Source organism: Phodopus roborovskii, unplaced genomic scaffold, assembly GCF_943737965.1.
Source record: "Phodopus roborovskii unplaced genomic scaffold, PHOROB, whole genome shotgun sequence".
NCBI lineage: Eukaryota > Metazoa > Chordata > Mammalia > Rodentia > Cricetidae > Phodopus > Phodopus roborovskii.
In genome coordinates this window covers 26,918,331-26,934,071 of record NW_026126418.1, presented here as the reverse complement: position 1 = coordinate 26,934,071, position 15,741 = coordinate 26,918,331, and the positions used below count along the sequence as shown (strand labels likewise).

The 15,741-nt window shown below is 40.3% G+C and overlaps 1 protein-coding gene across 1 annotated transcript in view; it reads right to left on the bottom strand.

Moving 5' to 3' along the window:
- Window positions 1–15,518, bottom strand: part of Cwc22 (CWC22 spliceosome associated protein homolog) — a 48,072-nt gene extending 32,554 nt beyond the window's left edge. Inside the window, exons 1-5 of the mRNA XM_051184398.1 lie at window positions 15,486–15,518; window positions 7,861–7,996; window positions 4,379–4,446; window positions 3,304–3,414; window positions 1,046–1,288 (exon numbers count right to left, since the gene is read on the bottom strand). Coding sequence (XP_051040355.1) covers window positions 1,046–1,288; window positions 3,304–3,414; window positions 4,379–4,446; window positions 7,861–7,887 — 449 coding nt within the window. The 5' untranslated portion in view covers window positions 7,888–7,996; window positions 15,486–15,518. The remainder of the gene's footprint in view (window positions 1–1,045; window positions 1,289–3,303; window positions 3,415–4,378; window positions 4,447–7,860; window positions 7,997–15,485) is intronic.
- Window positions 15,519–15,741: the final 223 nt, after the last annotated feature.

Sequence of the window (15,741 nt, the reverse complement as noted above, 5' to 3'; positions counted from 1 at the left end):
CACACACCTATGGCAGAGGTGACCCACTGCCCCACTCTGCACACTTTGATATGTCATATCTAAAGAAACATGTCTGTGACTTAGTAAGATATTGCTAGCATGTTAGCACAACCTCCTAGGAAAGTGGAAAACATCAAGCATGGCTTTCCCTAACTCAGGAACTGTTGCTCCACCCTATCAAGGATCAACTCAAAGGAAAGCCTATAGACAACCCCTCCATTCCTACTTGCACCTTCTGACCATGAACAGACTTCCACTACATATGAATAATCTCCCAGAAATGGTTAAAATCACACGTTGCTAACTCTTCCCCTGCCTAGTATACCTCTAATGATGCAAAAATTCAATTAATAACATTTTTTTTTTTCCCATGACTGGATAACCTGCTTTCGACTGGATCAGGAAAAGTGAATACTTCTTACTAATTCTTCCAACGCTGCCTTTGTAAAAACCAAATTCCTAGATGATGATGAAGCTTGAAGTAATGGAAGTCATCGCTAGAACGCTCCCAAATATTACACCTCAAAGATCACTATCAAGGACCTAAATTCAATCTCCAAGTCTATGTAAAAATAAAATAAAATAAAATAAAATAAAAAACAAAAACAAAAAAAACCTGACTGGCACAGTGGTACACACTAGTAATAAATATGGTAATACAGAGACAAGTGTATCCCTGGGGCTTGTTGGCCCGCCATCCTAACCTACTTGGCAAGTTTCAGGCCACTGTGAAACCCAGTCTCCAAAAAGTAAATAGGTAAATTAAAAGACAGTGCCTGAAGACTAACACTCAACACTCGAAGTCACACACACACACACACACACACACATATCTATGAACTAATATCAGAGCAAGTACTATACTATGCTCCAAAGGAATTTCTGAAGTCAAAAAGACAAGAGGCTGTAATTTGTGGTCTCTATCACTGTAAACTGAGTATATTCGTAACAGCTGACACTAATTATACTACTCTACCCCTTACACTACTCTACCCCTTGTTCAATGAGGCTTTCTCTGCTTTAGAGATGCAGTACATCAACATGCCTGTTTTTATCTGTGATCTGCTCCTGCATCATCCTGAGCTTTGCAGGAGGGATATATGCTCCCCCAGTTCGGGTGAGCAGTGGATCCTGCTCATCCTTCTTCTTCTTTGTGCTAGGTTCTTCCTGAGTAGAACTCTGGGTTACTGCTCCTTCTGGGCTCCTTCTTCTAGGAGATGGGGATTTCCGGGACCTTTTCCGATCCGCATCTCTTTCTCTTTCTCTGCGTTTTTCTCGGTCCCTACTTCTGTAAGACAGGGTGGGAGGTGGACAAAGCATAAAATCATTCTTACAATGAACTACACACACAATATGAAACTGGTTCAGGATGGTGAAGTAACACCTCACAGAGAAAAAGATCCCTTATTCCAGGGCTCAAAGCTTTACATAAGCTTTAGCCTGGAAGCAAGCTGGTCAGAGGGAGGACAGATGGGCAGTAGTGGTGCACAACTTTAATCCCAGCACTCAGAAGGCAGAGGCAGGCAGATCTCTGCGAGTTCAAGGCCAGCCTGGTTTACAGAGAGAGTTCCAGGACAGCTAGGGTTACAGAGAAACCCTGTTGAAAAACCAAAAAATAGTATGATGACATTCTTCAATAAAAATATGTACTGCAAAACTGAGCATGGGTATTAAGACCAAGACGGCACTGTTAATAGTGAATCCAGGCACTGTTAATAGTGAATCCAGCATGGCCGTAGTTGAATCAAAATGAGTTTAAATCTGACTGAACTTTAAAAAGCCAACCAATATACTTTAAATTTTTTATACTGGAAATGAACATATATTTCCAAGTCGGAGAAAGTGGCATGAAAACTAAGATAAATTGGCTTGTGATGTATTTGGTAAATTGTATAAAGAAGAAACAAGAGTTAATTTTCATAATGTCAAATTTAAATATAAATACATTATAAAAACCTAAGAGTTGAAACTGTGGCTTGAAAGAATTGCTGTTTTTATTAGAAGTTTCAATTAAGATGGTGTAAAATGGACCATTTTCTATCTTCAATTACTCTTTTCTTCAATGTATGTGCTTATCTTTTCTTTAACATCTTTTAAAACTCAGTTTATTTTCTCTAAAAACATGGACCTTAGGAAAAACAAGTCTTGGTGTTTTGCTTTCTTCAGAGAACAGTTTGTTCACTTACTTTTCAAAGCATGGACTGTCTTGAAAGAAGTTCAGATATAACCCAACTAGTCAGCAAAGAGGATGTTGCAAACTCTACCTGTGAAATGCTCCCAGACAGTGGCTGTAGTTGGAAGAACTAACCACCTGTGATGTGTGTGCGTGCGGCATGCCCCCAGGAGCAGCTGTAGCAGGAAGTACCCAGCACTGCTGGATTGCTGGGAGAAGCTGGACTGCACCAGCTGACTCAGTCACTTTCCTACGGTGACTGTGCAAATGCTATTCAAACGAAAGCAGTCATGAAATGCTTTTGGACTATTTATTAACTTCTATATTTAAAGTAAACCTGGTCTGCATACCTCACAGCTGAGGGCCACATGAGACTTGATACTCCTATACTGGACCAAACATAAGGAGTTGAGCTGAAGTAATACAGGCAGAGGTTATGAAAACCTGTGGGCTTTGAAGTCAAAATTAAGATCAAGCTGAGCATCAATTCTCAACCAGAAAACTTGTTGGCTGGGGAAACTGGAGTAGCCCAGTTTTCTAAGATTCAAATAAATTCATTTATTTAGAAAAAAACCCAAAACTACAAATTAGAAATTTCATTCTCAGTATTCCTTTGCCATACTGCATAAAGAGATCATTGGATAGTTGACAACCTATGCCGTAGTACAATATACAAACAACACCTTGGTAGAGGTTGGATAGACCCAGACTTGACACTGTTAGGTTTCAAAACCACAAATGATTGGCCTTTTTTAGGCCTGAGTTTCTTCAGCCATAAAACTGGTAGTGTCCATTGTACTTATATGTTGTCTTAAGAGCTAATTTACATGAAGCTCTTTTTAGAAGCCTGCCCCTAAAAGCATGCAATCAGCACCCGCCGCTTGTGTAGTCTTGGTTTCTATTACACAAAGTAAAAGAAACTCTGGCTGGGGATGTAACTTACTCAGTGGAGTACATACTAACATGTACAAAGCCCCAAGTCAGAACCCCAGCATCACGCAAGCTGGGCTTGACAGTAATCCCAGAGCTCAGGAGGTAGACAGAAGTTGGATATGTGAGACTCAGTCTCTAAAACAAATACCATGTGAAGAAAAGTTAGCTCTTCTGTAGTGAGGATCCCCAACACTCACCGTGACTCCACGCTGTCATCATAAGAATACCCTCTTCTTGAACGCTCATAGTCTGACCGGCTATTATCAGGGTAATCTCTATCCCTCGGGGACCTTTCTTGTTCTGTATATCTAACAGAGAAGGAAAGCCAAATTGTTCACTGAAAACAACTTAGTTATACTTGGGAAGTCAGATATTAGTGATGGCAAACAACACACAACTGTACAACATCGCAATGAAGTGCTCTAACTAATGGTTCATTGTGCTGGCACCTAGCCAGTCTGAGTAACAAGACTCCAGCATGGGCACAGCAAAGCAACCCCTGGAAATAGCTTAACCAAAAGTACTCACACTGTCCTTGGTGAAGGCATACATCTGGAAATTACACAAAATGGGCAGCAAGAGGCTATTTTACAAATACCTCCTTGGAGCTACACTGAACAAATTAGACCAGCATCAAGCACTGCTAGTTCTATTTGACTCTAGTCCAAGCATTATAATCACTGGATGTTGTTCTGGAAACTGCAGTGCTGGGAACATTGAACAGACGAACAAGATGGATCACGTTAAATCTACTGATTGGCTTTTCAAACTCAATAAAGTCAGAGACCATTAAGGGAAGTTAAATAGATAAACTACATGGTAACATAATCTGTGTTTTATAGATAGATTTACAATTACCTTCCACTTGTGTATGTCTAATGTTTACAGAGAATATGTGACTGGTGAGGGTATTAAGTGGTCACAAACCAAGATCCTAAGGAAAGGTCCTGGGAGACCCTGGCAGAGTGGAGTAGGAATAAAGGACACAATTCCACTTTAGAAATTACTTTAATGGTCCTCACTTAGTAAGTGACACAGCTGTATTGCTAATAAGAATGTGTGATACACATTACCATACTATTTCTAGACTGCTTTTTTATTATAATTATGCTATGATGTAAATAAAAATTAATCTGTAAAAAGCTCTGTGAATGTATCCATGAGCCATAACAACAAAAGCAGCACTTCAATGTCTACCTTAAAATTAAGAGTCGAAGATCTAAGTTATTTGATGAGCACATGAAATTCACACTTGACACACAGAGCAGTTACCTGTCTTCTGGAGAGGAGTTCCGGTGGTATGAATTGTGGCTCTCCCTTCTGTCGTGACCGGAGGAGTGCTTCCAAAGAGAAAAGAAGGAAAAAGAAATGCTCTAAAACTGATTATGATAAAAACAGATATCCAGTATCTGTCTCAGCAAATTAGCAGTACTTTAGAAATTACTTAAAATTTTTATCTCACTTTCATATGATCGTGTGAATGTCTATGATGCGTGTGAGAGACTGTGAACACACATGTTCCACGGCACACACGTGAAAGTCAAAAGACAATCTGGGAATGGATTCCCTTCTTTCATGATTCCAGGGATTGAGGCTAGGCACTGTCAGGCTTACAGGACATAGCAAAGCTTGCTGGCCCTCAAAACATTTTTTAATCATGAGATTAACTCATGTTACTAACTCATGCTTAAAATCATGTTTAAAATCTGAGCTTTTAAATATTTAAATTATTTAACCCAGCCAGCTACAGGCCCACTTGAATTAATCATGCCCTGCCTTAAAAGATCATTCATTTGTTGTTTGTTAGATTTCCCCAAGAAACAGAATCAGTGCTGAGGAGGTGGGCAGGGTAAAAATAACTGTGCAAGCCTGACAGTCTGAGTTCAATTCTTAGGATTCATATATATTAAAAAAAAAAAAAACAGGATGCAGTGGGTGGCACACATCTGTAATTCCAGTGCTCCTATGGTATGTGGGAGAAGTGGCAGAAAGCAGCACAGTGGCAGAATCCACAAGTGACCCTGCCTCAAAACACGAGGCTCTTCCTTACCCCTTCTCACAAACACAAACAATAAAATAAGAAACACGATGAAGCACAATTGTTCAATATGTATGATATAGTTTTTATAAAACTTTATACCAAAACTCTAAGCCCAGGGCTGAAGTTGTAGCCACTGTAGAGCATCTGCTGAGCTTGACTGAGGACCCTGCGCCCCATGCCCCAAACCAACCTAGGCTAAATTACACATCACAAGATCTACCAAATTCAATAGTAACATAAAATATGGTATTTACTAATTATTTATTATGAGCCACATAATATTTTCTATGACCATATAACATTTCCTGTGTAGTTATTCTGAAGGGCACAAAATATGGAAAGACTCGAGGAACCGTGGATCTTCACACTCAGGAGTTAGTTCTGTCTATTCTGGACACTCTGTACAGATTTGTATATTAAACAAATTAGGCCATGTATGTGAAAAATAAGACAGACAGATAAAGGAGACACAGGAGGAGACAGATAACAATATAATTGTCGTATCCCCATTTTCTTTTACAAGTGAGGCAATTATTTTGACTACATTAGGAAGACAGCCTCAATTCTGTGCTAATGATTTTTAACACATCTCCGCAACAGCTGTTGTGAACAAGAGGGAGAAGCCAAAAACACCAAAGTCGTGAATCAGAAAGGTTATGTGAATACAATCATGTAACAAATGACTGGCACATTACAGTAATGTTGACATGAGACCTTCAGTAGGGACCAATCACTAGGGCTCAAAGCTCTGAATGGTGATGAGTTGCATGCAGCTTTAACAGAGACAGAAGGTCACTAAATTAAAAAACATTTGTAGGTAAAACCCAAATATTAAGAATATGAATTTCCCTTGACATGGTTTCAGATTAAGCCAATACAATAGTTAAGGAAGTAATAAAGTCAAAATTTCTTTTACAAATTCTCCAAATTTGTTAACCAAATAAAATCAGGTATGACACTATTCAGTCATTCACTGTAATGACTTAAGAGAGCAGAACGAGAAGTGGGTGGAGCAAGGGCCCAAGCCCAGCGGCTCTGAGCATCTTTATTAGGTCCAGTAAAGTCTTCCAAGGCTAAAGTATGGCTCCTGCCACACTAGTGAATTACTAACGGCTAACTCGAATGAGAGATGGAGGTAGAGTGAATACAACTAGCCACCAGAGTCTGAAGGGCACGATATACCTCTTGCCTGGTGTGGTGTCATACAAAACTCATAAGGACCACAAGAGCAACTACTGAAGACACAGAAGTAAGATTCTGAGGTTACATGTTTCTTTCCCATTAAGAGTATCAGTCTAAAGACGAGTGCTTGCTGAAGGCTCAGAGACAGTTCTCACGAGTCCCCTGTTTCCTGCAAACACTGGGTTTTAACACTCAGTCAACTACCTATTAGAAAATTTAATTGTAGAAGAATGCTGCACCAATGAACACAAATCCCAAAGCAGCAGATTTCAGATCGACACAGGAAAGAATCTACTCTCAGGGTTAGCATAGTAGGGCCTTGCCAATAGAAACATGTAGAAAGAGGCGGACTGGCTGTCTACTGAGCACACAGGACGGAGGTTCTTACACCCTGGGGAATGGAAAAGATGAGAGAAGCAGCTTTAACAAGAACAGGCTATATGTAAAGGCCAAGGAGTTCAGTCTACTTTCTCTTCAAGGACGTTTAGGAGGAGCAAGTCGTAAACAATACACTGCTTTATCAACCACACACGAGAAAACAGTTCAATGATTTGCTGTCGTTCTAAGACCACTCACAGGCACACTTTGAAAGCCCATGGATTTACTGTTCCTGTTACTGCTCTGACTTCACGTTCTGCAACTCTCTGCTCATCATCTGTTCCAGTCACACCAGACTCTGGCTATGCCCTTCCTGTTCCCACTTGCTGGCACATTCTTCCCCCTGACGGTTAACACGCTTGTTTCCGAGAAGTCTCTCCTCACATGACTGACTGCCCTGCTTCCTAACAGGCCCTACACTCACCCCCATTAAAAGCTGCAACACACCAGTTCCCCTTACTCCACTCTATTTCTCTTCTCCATAGCTCAAATCTTACAGTAACGTTCTAACATGAGATACAGCTTATTTATAATCACACTTCTGACTTACTTTCTGTTCCCTCATACCTAGGAAGCAAACACAATGATAAAAAGGATTTCTTTCTTCACTACTTTGTTACAGTCACTGTAACACCCTTCATCTGTTGAATACACAAATGTCTAAAGTGCAACACAGAAGCCCACTTCCACATATGAAATAAATGGACAGTCATGAAGTGATCTAGATTGAGCTAGTTGCCTTGCATATCACTCAGTAAAGCATGCTCCTTCAGAATGATGCTATCATTGCTAGCATTATTGGTTATTCCTTTTATACATGTACATATTCAAATGATTTATATAGAAGTTGATATATGTAATTGATATATGCATTACATATGTCTGTACTTGCTATACTTGTTATACACACACACACACACACACACACACACACACACACACACACACACACAGAGAGAGAGAGAGAGAGAGAAGGCATGTTTTCTCAGCTGCCCCTCTCTTCAATATTATTCCTACCTGTTTGGTGTCAAAGTATGCACCATACTATTTTACTATGTGACTGCAATATCATAATTCTGTAAAAGCACTGTTGTTTAAAAGACTGGGCAAAAATTATCAACTTACATCTTTAGCTTAAGTTTCAAATACTTACTTTCATGTGTGCCACACTACTTTTCATTTTCTAGAGCCAGTTAACGAAATAAACTAGATTCCTCAAGTTGGTTCAAGAAACAAGTACTTAATGGTCAGAGTTCCTTGAGTTTTCTTTTTCTGTCTCAACACATCACCTAAAAGAAACAAACAATAACATGAGCTTGTTAATGATAATTAGCTGTGCCATGGCATGCTCTTTCCACATGTCAGGCATCTGACCACTTCATTTTCCTTTATTATGAAAAAGCAGATGTAATAATTTTTAAAATTTAATCTTTAAACAGTTGCACAAAAGGTTGTGTCCCTAACTTGTTTTAATAAATGAGTCCAAAACCAAGAGAACAATGTGTACATGTAACATAAACATATTCATGCGGAGGCCACAAGACAACCTCAGGTGTCTTTCCTCAGACATTACCCACCCTTCTTTTGAGACAGGATCTCTCACTGCCTGGGGACTGCCAAGAAGGTAAGGCTGGCTTGCTTGTGAACCCTGACATCTGCTTGTCTCTGCCTCCAAGCTAGGGTTATAAGCAGGAACCACCATGCCTGACTTTTCTACAGAGGGTTATGAGGGAAATCAAACACAGGTCCTTTTGCCTCCAAGGCAAGTGCTTTACTAATGAATGAGCTAACTCCCTAGCCACTAATGTCTTCTATTATAGTTCTGCTGAGTATATTTTACTAATTTCTATAAAGTGCAGAACCTGCCAATCAAAAGTTTTATTGTAATTACATACTCTGTTATGTGAGGGAATGAAGTCACAAAAATAAAATGTATAGGAAAATGAAAGAATTAAGTACAGAGAACTGTAGTCAGTATTAAAGTAACTGAATAAACTGGAAAAAGATGAGTGCTACAAATAGAGATCATCTAATCTCTCCTTTAGACATGAGAGCACTGAAAGGTAGCTCATTCCTTAACTACAGCATCAGCTATTACATTCTAACTAAAACCTAGTCTAAGTTGTGTCACACCCAGAAATGGCATTTCATAGTCTTTCCACCTATCTTCCCACTCTTGCCTTCCTTCCCATCTCCTTACAGCTCGAATTCTAATTGGCTTTAATAATAAAAACCCAGAGTCAGACATAGGGGTTAAAGCTTAAAGGTCAGAGAAGCAGAGCAGCCAGACACTAGTTATTACCTTTACTGAAGCCTCAGACCAAAGGGGCAATCCCTATGAATCCTCAGACTGAATGCACTGAGCTCCTGTCTCCTCCAGCCTTATATCCCTCTATGTCCTGTTTCTACCGCCCTAGTGCTGGGATTAAAGGTGTGTGCTACCACTGCCTGGCCTCTATGGATAACTAGTGGCTTAATTCCACACTCTGATCTTTAGGCAAGCTTTGTTAGATCACAAACAAAACATCACCACAGCTCTTCTTTTGTGACCCCCCTCACCCCACCCCTTAGAAAGGATGGTATAAATGCTTTAGTTAGGGCTCGGCACTCAAGAAGCACCTTACTCTTAGCACCTTTAGAAGCCATGAGGCTCTGCTTTTGTTTCCTATTCTCTGTACATTCTTTTCATTATAACCAAAAGTAGGTGTCCTGGCTAGTTTTTATGTCAACTTAACATAAGCTAGTGTCATCTGAGAGGAAGGAACCTTAAATGAGTAAATGCCTTCAGATCAAGGTATAGGCAAGCAATGTGAGGCATTTTCTTAATTAGTGATTGACGGGGGAGGATCCAGCCCATTGTGGATGGGGCCATCCCTGGCCTGGTGGCCCTTGGTTTTAGATGAAAGCAGGCCAAGTATTGCAAGATAAGTGATCACTCTGTGAACCCAGAGATTGCATTATTTACTGGAAAAATCTGTTTCTAGTTGTGGTCTGGCTCAGCCCTATCAAACACCTTTAATCCAAGAGCTTTCTACTTGAACGTTGCAAACAGGATTAAAAGTCAACCATAGATAAGAGAACAAGCAACCATTTGACAAGAAGTGAACATAAGATTATTAACAAACAAACAAACAAAACAGAGAGTTAGAAGGGGGTCAGGAGGAAAGACAGAGGAGTCCCACAGGAAGTAGAAAGCAGGAGCATTCAGTTTGAGGAGAGTTTTTTGAGATGGCATAGAAGGGAGAGACTTCTGGGATGTCCGTGGGAAGAAGGTCAGCTGGGTGCTTTTTCTGCAGCTAGCAGGCTATCACCCCAGCTTCTGGGTTAGGGTTATTGGTAAAATCAAACAATTGAGATTTTTCTAAAACCAACATATGAGCAAGCCATAAATAGCAAGCCAATACGTAGCACTCCTCTATAGCCTCTATATCAGCTCCTTTGTCCGGTTTCCTGCTCTCTCTGGGCTTCTGTTGTGGCTGCCCTCAATGGGCTGTAATTCAGGATATGTGAGTGAAATAAATTTCTTTCCTTATCAAGTTGCTTTTGGTCATGGTATCACGTCACAGCAAGAGTAACCCTAACTAAGCAGGATTTGTCTATGGGTATTTAGAAGGCAATATGACATTACCTGCTTAACTAAACAGTAAGTTCCACATTCAGACTTTGATATTTGACTGGGATTACACTTTCATGCATGAGTTTCCTCCTGAGGAGTGGGCCTCAATAATCAAACCGAAAGTGGTTGGCCACACCTATACCAGCAGTGCCACTATTATACAAGTGGCCACATCCTGCCTGGCAGGTTGGTAATGAAGTTTGTAGGATTCACAACTGAGTACTTGCTTCCTTTCCTCCCTGAACAACCTATACATGTTCCCGCCCTCTGAAAGCTAGCCAGCAGGGAGGAAATTTTCGGCTTACTTCAAGCTTGTTTTCTCTGTATTTTGCAATCAAGTTATGTGGTATCTTTAGCAACAAAGTCTTAGCTAATTCTGGTGGGATGGTAAGTTTGGTGATTTTTTTTTTTTTCTTTTTAACTTAGTTTAACAAAACTAAGCTAAGCTACAGTGTTGAAAAACAATATTTCTTAACTACAGTTAGCAAAAAGCATACCTAAAATTTAAAGCTAGATTTACTTGATACCTAAATCATCTAAGTGTACCTCAATGGAAATGCCAACATTAGTACACAGATGTCAAGTTGACAAGTTATAAAATGGAAAATCTAGAAAGTGTTCTTATCCAAAAACTAGCCCACTCCTTTGAAGTGCCTGATTTAAAAACTATGATGTTAATATTAATACTTCTTTCAGAACAGCAGTAAGGAATTCTTACTTAATCAGCATACCTAGAATGCACTGTGCAGACATGGTATAAGCAAACAAATCACTTGCCTCCCCTATGCCAGAGCTGGCACAGCCTGTGATTCTCAAACCTGGCTTTTCCCCTTGTCTGTCCACAGTAAGAGCAATTTTCTCTGTTTCTCTTCAAAATGCTTTATTTAATTTTAGCGTGTTTTCTTTCTCATCAGTTTTACACTTTCTGTCTGTACCTTTCATCACTCTAGGGCCAATTCCAGACAATCACATATAATCTTTCACATGCCTCAAAATGTAAAGAGCAAAGCTGGTAACACTGAATACAGCAGCTGCAGTTAAGAAAGACACTCAAAGTCCTTTCCCTGCCCAGATCTATATGGAACATGCCTGAAGGAAGGTTTGGAGAACTCAGAATGTGGGAGCTTCACAGTTAGACTAATTGGAAATTCTTGCAATGAGAGCAATTTATCTAGAATTTAAAGCTCTGGTTGCTCTTCCCAGCACCATTACCCAGACTTTATGATGAATTATTAAATTCCTCGTCCTGTCACAAGTAAGCAACTCAGCAAAAGCACACCTGCTTTGCTAGCAAAGAGAGTATTTTACAACAGAAGATGCAGCACTCCTGGGAACTGTACTTTACAATAGTGGCGATTTTCCTCTCTGTTCCAGCAAGCACCAGAAAGCAAATATGTAGTAGCATTTGTAAGACACACTTCAAACTGTGAATCAGAACCTATGAAACTACATATTTAGCAATTACATCAAACCTTCAAAACAGGAGGAAATACTCTGACCCCGGACTACATTGGCCTCTTCATTAGTACAATACTTCTACCACTGTTACTTGGATATGTTTAATTTATGAAAAATGTGACACAAAACTTGCTAATAGTCTGTACTTCTGCATTCTACAAATGAAAAACAGGCTTGGTAAACTTTAAATATTCTAACAGTACTTAAAAAAAAAAATCCTGGTTGCCTGATTAGAAAAAAAATGGTAATATTCAACAATACTCAAAAGTTAAGACCAATCTTAAGTTGGTTCTAAATATCAAAAGGGTAAGGGGTAGAATGGGATTCTCAGAGACATCACTTCCATTTCCAAGTAGGAAATGAGAGGAAGACTGGCCACAATCACTCTCTCTCTCTCTCTCTCTCTCTCTCTCTCTCTCTCTCTCTCTCTCTCTCTCTCTCTCTGTGCCTGTCTCCCTCTCATAGACACAGTAAGAGACTTATTCCATAGCATGTCAAGAAAGAAAGAAAGAAAAAAAATCACATCATACACTTCTGATGCTTTTTAGAAGACTCACGAGACACAGGTACAGGCTGACAATGCTTTACCTATAATCTTAAATATCAAACTCTCTGTTAACAAAGATTTGTTATGTATATGGCAAATCATTTAACACCAAAACCTGGCATGCACAATCTGAAGTCAGTGTACTTCTTGAAATATTAGTGTGCTTGATTAGAAAATGATGACTTGTATCCCAAAGGGAAAATGTTTAATAATAAATATTCCAGAGACTACTTCTTTCCTAAGATGTGAAATTCACAAATGTCAGAACACGCCTGATGCCAGCGTTTATACTAAAGACATGCAGATGCGTGCTTGCTGCTGTTTCCAAGTCACTAGTGAACCAGGCTGCATTCATCTGCACATTCCTTGCAGAAAGCAAGGGACACCACCTGTTCCTTAGAGATATTAACAAACTGATCAGTCTTCCAGTCTGGTTCTATGTGCAAAAGAGCTTCACGTTTAGAATTTTGAGACATCTTATGACATACAGTAATATGCACATGATAAAAACACTAAAAATAATTTTAATGAGCCCAGTATGCATTATACATCATCAACTGGGAGGAAGTATTATCTGCCTTTATTTCTTGTATCATGAAGCTAGTCTACAATTACACAATAAAAGTAAAGGAGTGAGACAATCACTGCTCACCTGTTAAAAAGGTTAATTCTATAAGATCTCTAAATGTGTTCCTTTTTTACCAAGACATATTACCTATGAGAACTGTAATCTGACCATTGGACTTCAATATAGCCATCTATCTGTAGATTTACAGTACTGGTTTCCATTTTAGTCTTCTATAATAAAAAAAAAACCTACATGTTGAACTTATTTACAGATCCATTTAAAAATAAATATGACATGTGTGGACAAATTCCTTTGAGTCGATCCTTTGGTCCTACTTTCTCTCTCCTTACATAGCTGAGATGGCCTATTTAATAGGTCTATACTTGATGCCCCTTATTCTTAACCTCACTAAATTCCTCTTCTCCACTGTATTCGGCTTTCTCAGTGTTGATCAGAGTTATACAGTGACCTGGCGCAAAATCCAGAAAGAAAGGCTTTTTATGGATACAGCAGAGCCTTTAAATTCTCAATCACAGACAGCACCAGACACTTAACAGATTCTAATTCTAAAATTAGGTTTGAAAAAGGGAGGGTGGTTTTTTTTTTTTTTTTCATTATCTTCCATCCACAAAGGACTCAAGTTAGTCTGACAACATATAAGGAATACTCCTTTACCTCTTATTCTCAGACCCACCAAGCTGTCTATCATAATCTGCATCAAGGAAGCACTATTAGGTGCTGTGCCCTTTCAGTCATCACAGAGGAAACTGGATCCTGAAGGTACAAACACAGAAGTGTAGCACAGGCTTCATCTAACCTTCATACTTTGTATCCTCTCCTTCCCAAAATCGAATCTGGTCATCGGCTTTGCTAATTAAATGCAGGGCTGAATATATTCTACTAACTCTCAAAGAATGGACTCGAATAACCTTTCTGATCATTAGAAGTTTTGTTTTTGTTTGTTTGTTTTTTCTTTGTTTTGTTTTCAGAGCAGTCTGATTAAAGGAATTTTCTCCATGGAAAAATTTACAACATAGTCCCTAGACACACAGCACTACCACCTGCCACAGAAGCTCTGGTCTAGAAGGAAAGTACTCAATAAACTGGTTCAGAGAACTCAAGGGATTACTAAGCTTTGTGCAGCTTAAGCCAGTAACGAGTTAGGTTCAAATACAGATTAAACATCAATTCATTCTGGGTCTCTCACAGCAGCTAATTCTTTAATCACTGAAGCGTTTCCTAAAGAAGGAAGCCCCACACATGCTTTTCTGCTCACTAGGATTTACTGATGTCACAAAGGGCAAAGGGGTGCTTAAATCCACTCCTCTGCCCATGTGCTAATTTTAAGAAAATACTTTCAAAGTTTGTGCTGTGGTAAGCATCCAAATGCCTTTCCCCACGTTCACCTGGGAGATGTAAGAAAAAAATGTAACAAGCCCAAGGGGCTGATGAAATCCTTACTAGAGGCCTTGGTGCTCCATCACCCTCCTAAATTAGTAATCTCAAGACTTAAACAAAAAACAAGGGAAACGTTCCACTTTTTTTGGAACAAGTCTATGCCCTGAGTCTGACCGGGCCAGTCATGAACAATTTTGGGATGTTATGGATACGAAAAGATGCAGTCTATTAAATACAGTGCACAATTCACAGAAAATGTAGCTCATTTTTATACATAAGGGTGTTTTGCCTTCATGTACATTATGTGCATAACAGCAGATCTCAGTAAGAGGCTATCCCATCCTCTGAAGCTGGTATTACATATGGTTGTGATCCACTGTGTGGGTGCCTGGAACCGAACCCAGGTACTCTGCAAGAGCAGCAAGTGCTCTTAACCTCTGGGCCATCTCTCCTGCGACTTACCATGCTTTAACTAACTCAATTCATGCTTCCCCAAATCATTCTCCTCTTCCCTCAAATAAACGTTAGCGGCTATAATGGGTAAAACTGTCCTGCAGTTAAAGCAGGTGAAAATAATTGGTACATTGCTCTTTGTTAAAGTGTACTATGGGGCCTGCAGCTTGCCAGCGACAGTGGCTGCTGCAAACCTATGTTTAGAATTTAGGAATAGTACAGGCATTTTAGAGTAAGGATTAACAGTGAGAGATAAAACACACACCAAGCAAAAAATGGAGCAGTAAGGCTAAGGCACACGACAAAGGTTCAGTCAAGTGAATGAACCACAAGTGAACATGTACTAGGATTGGCCAGTGGACTAAGTTGGAATGAAGCGAGAGCGCTACTACAGTTTATTAATGCCAGCCCTGGGTCCTGGGTAGCTGAGGAGCAGGGGAGTTCAGTAAGTGGGACTCCGAATACACGGCTCCGGGAGCTCGCAGGGCAGGTGTCCACCCGCGGGAAACTAAACCAAAGCCCATCCGTGCACTCCCCGCCACCAGCGCCAGGCCCGGCCCGCTCAGCTCACGCCGGACCGCGCGGGCCGCCGGTGGAGACAGCGCAGCCACGCGCGGAAAGCGAGGCCCGCCCGCCAGCACCCACTCTCATGCCCCTGTCCTCTACACGCGATCGGGCAACCCGCTGCCCCCTCTCTGGCTCCCGGTCTATACCGAGTCTCCAGAGTTCGGTAATTACCTAAAGCTCCACCGTGCCGCCATCACACCGGAAGTGCGTCACTTCCTCTTCCCGGGTGAAGGCAGATCGAGAAATTCATGAAAATCTGATAGTAAATTGACTCTAGTATCTTATACTAGTAAGGATAATGCCGTATAGCAAAAGCATAGTCAAAGCAATCCAGCTAGCTACACTGTTCCTCCTTACCAAGACCGTGCGAGAATAGAAGTCCGTGAGAACTACAAAGTCCAGCATCCTCTGGTAGCGCGGACGGAAA